Source organism: Cupressus sempervirens, chromosome 7 (genome assembly GCF_028749045.1).
Source record: "Cupressus sempervirens isolate cs-2001-9-10 chromosome 7, ASM2874904v1, whole genome shotgun sequence".
NCBI classification, from domain to species: domain Eukaryota; kingdom Viridiplantae; phylum Streptophyta; class Pinopsida; order Cupressales; family Cupressaceae; genus Cupressus; species Cupressus sempervirens.
Genome location: NC_143124.1, coordinates 604,536,073 through 604,538,351, shown reverse-complemented (window position 1 = coordinate 604,538,351; position 2,279 = coordinate 604,536,073). Strand labels below are relative to the sequence as shown.

The following is a 2,279-nucleotide window of genomic DNA, read 5'->3' as shown; positions in this document are numbered from 1 at the left end:
TTGAAGAATGGAAGGATCATGCTATAGTTAATTATGTACCTTTCCAATTCTTAGCTGCTCTTGCATCATATTCAGTCCTATAACTTGTTTTAGGTAAAATTGTAATGATAAATAGGTTACATATGGGGAAAATGTGTTTTCATGTTTTTGTGCTTTTATGTTTTTATGTTTTTAATGTTTTTATGTCAAACAATAACTCCTTTATGTGATTATAGGTCATTCAATGGATCTTGCTAATGATTTAAAAGTTCAAGGAAGCATCATTAGGAAGATCACACTATGGCGTGTACTTGTTGTTTTGCTTGCCACCCAAGCAGTATTCATAGCAGCATCTTATGAAGATGCTAGAAAACATAGGCGTAAGCGAAGAAGAGCTACTTGTTCTTTCTATAAACGTATTATATATTCCAAGGACACAGATTGTCATGACCAAATACGAATGAGTAGAGGAGCTTTCTTCAAGCTTTCCAATATTCTAAGGGAGAAAGGGAGCATTCAAGATACGGTAAACATGAAATTGGAAGAACAATTGGTCATGTTCCTTCATACCCTTGGCCACAATCTAAGGAATCATAAGATTGGCCATAACTTTGGCCACTCAGGAGAGACTGTAAGTCGCTACTTCCATAAGGTCTTGAAGGCTATCATATCACTCCATAGCATTTACTTTTTGCCCCCTTCTCCAACTACTCCTGTAGAAATTGCTGGCAAAGAGCGTTTTGATCCATACTTCAAGGTACATCTCCTACTAACATGTATTTTGTTGCTTGAGTCTTAAGTATATTCGTATATATTTGACAATAATATTTTATGCACTAGGATTGTATTGGAGCAATCGATGGAACCCATATACCAGTTACCGTTGATGTGGACAAGCAGACAAAATATCGTGATAGAAAAGGAAACTTGTCACAGAATGTACTAGGTGTATGTTGGTTTGACTACATGTTTCAATATGTTCTTGCTGGTTGGGAAGGGTCAGCTGCAGATAGTCGTGTTCTTGCTTCAGCTCTATCAAGAGCAGATGCACTACTAGTTCCCCCAGGTATCTTAAATCCTATAATTAAGGACTATATTGTCATTATTGTAATACGTAGTTTTAATGTGATTTTTAATCTATAACTTTAATACATAGTTTTTATGCGATTTCTAATCTATAACTTTTCAATTCCTTTGTATAGGAAAGTTCTATTTAATTGATGTTGGCTATCCAAATGTTCCTAGATTTCTCGCCCCTTATCGATGTACGCGATATCACCTAAAGGAGTTTTCTAGGGCAAACCCAATCAACAATGCACATGAGTTGTTTAACCACCGACACTCCTCTCTCAAGAATGTGATTGAGCACACATTTGGTATTTTGAAGCAACGATTCCCTATCCTAAGGCATGCAACGTCCTATAATATCGTGACTCAAATGAAGATCACGTTAGCATGTTGCATACTTCACAATTTGATTACAATAGAGGATGGGGTTCCACATGATTTGGAAATTGAAGATGAAGATGATCGTGATGGGATAAATGTGCCAATCCTTGACACTTATGGGATGACTCCACGAGATAGAGATGAGTGGGGAAACTTTTGAGATGAAATAGCACGAAGGATGTGGGAGGACTATAGACCTGGACATTAGTTTTCTTTTTCTCTATTGACAATTTTAACTTCATTTCTAAAGAACCAGAATACTTGCATCGACACTTTATATAGACTGTTGATTCATTAACACTGATATATGATTAAATTATTTTGGATTGACATGAAATTGTCTCGCCATTGATTCATCATTTGCATTACTCTCATATGCATTATTGTTTTACTCTGTTTTAGTTATAAAATGACTCTGATATGCATTATTGTTTTACTCTATTTTATTTATAAAATGACTGATGTGTATTATAACATGATGTATAACGCTGACTTGCAACATTCTAGGTAGATATATGCTTGATATCTTCAACATCAGCTTCTCTGTATGCCTGAAGCAATTTCTTAGCTTGTCTTCTTGATGTCTTTAGGAGAAACAACAACTGTAAGCTTCACAATGAAATAATCTGAACTAATCTGAACCACGTACAAGAAACCAAGATATTTTATTGGTCAGTAAGAAAACTCCAACGAAGTAGCTGGAGTCTTTATATCATGCACAACAAGAATGCCAAGTGTCATGAAAAAAAGCTGAAGAAATAACTCACAACTTTTTGAGTGCATATAAAGAAGAGTTCATTTATATTGATGTCCAGTTGATCATTTTAACATTCAGACAGTCAATCTGAAGA

General features: G+C 35.1%; 1 protein-coding gene across 1 annotated transcript in view; it reads left to right on the top strand.

Annotated features, from left to right (window-relative positions):
* Positions 1-223: 223 nt before the first annotated feature.
* The window catches only part of LOC149548174 (uncharacterized), a 5,744-nt gene continuing 3,688 nt past the window's right edge, over positions 224-2,279 (top strand). The window contains exons 1-3 of the mRNA XM_089794233.1: positions 224-736; positions 820-1,045; positions 1,182-1,244. Coding sequence (XP_089650359.1) covers positions 224-736; positions 820-1,045; positions 1,182-1,244 — 802 coding nt within the window. The remainder of the gene's footprint in view (positions 737-819; positions 1,046-1,181; positions 1,245-2,279) is intronic.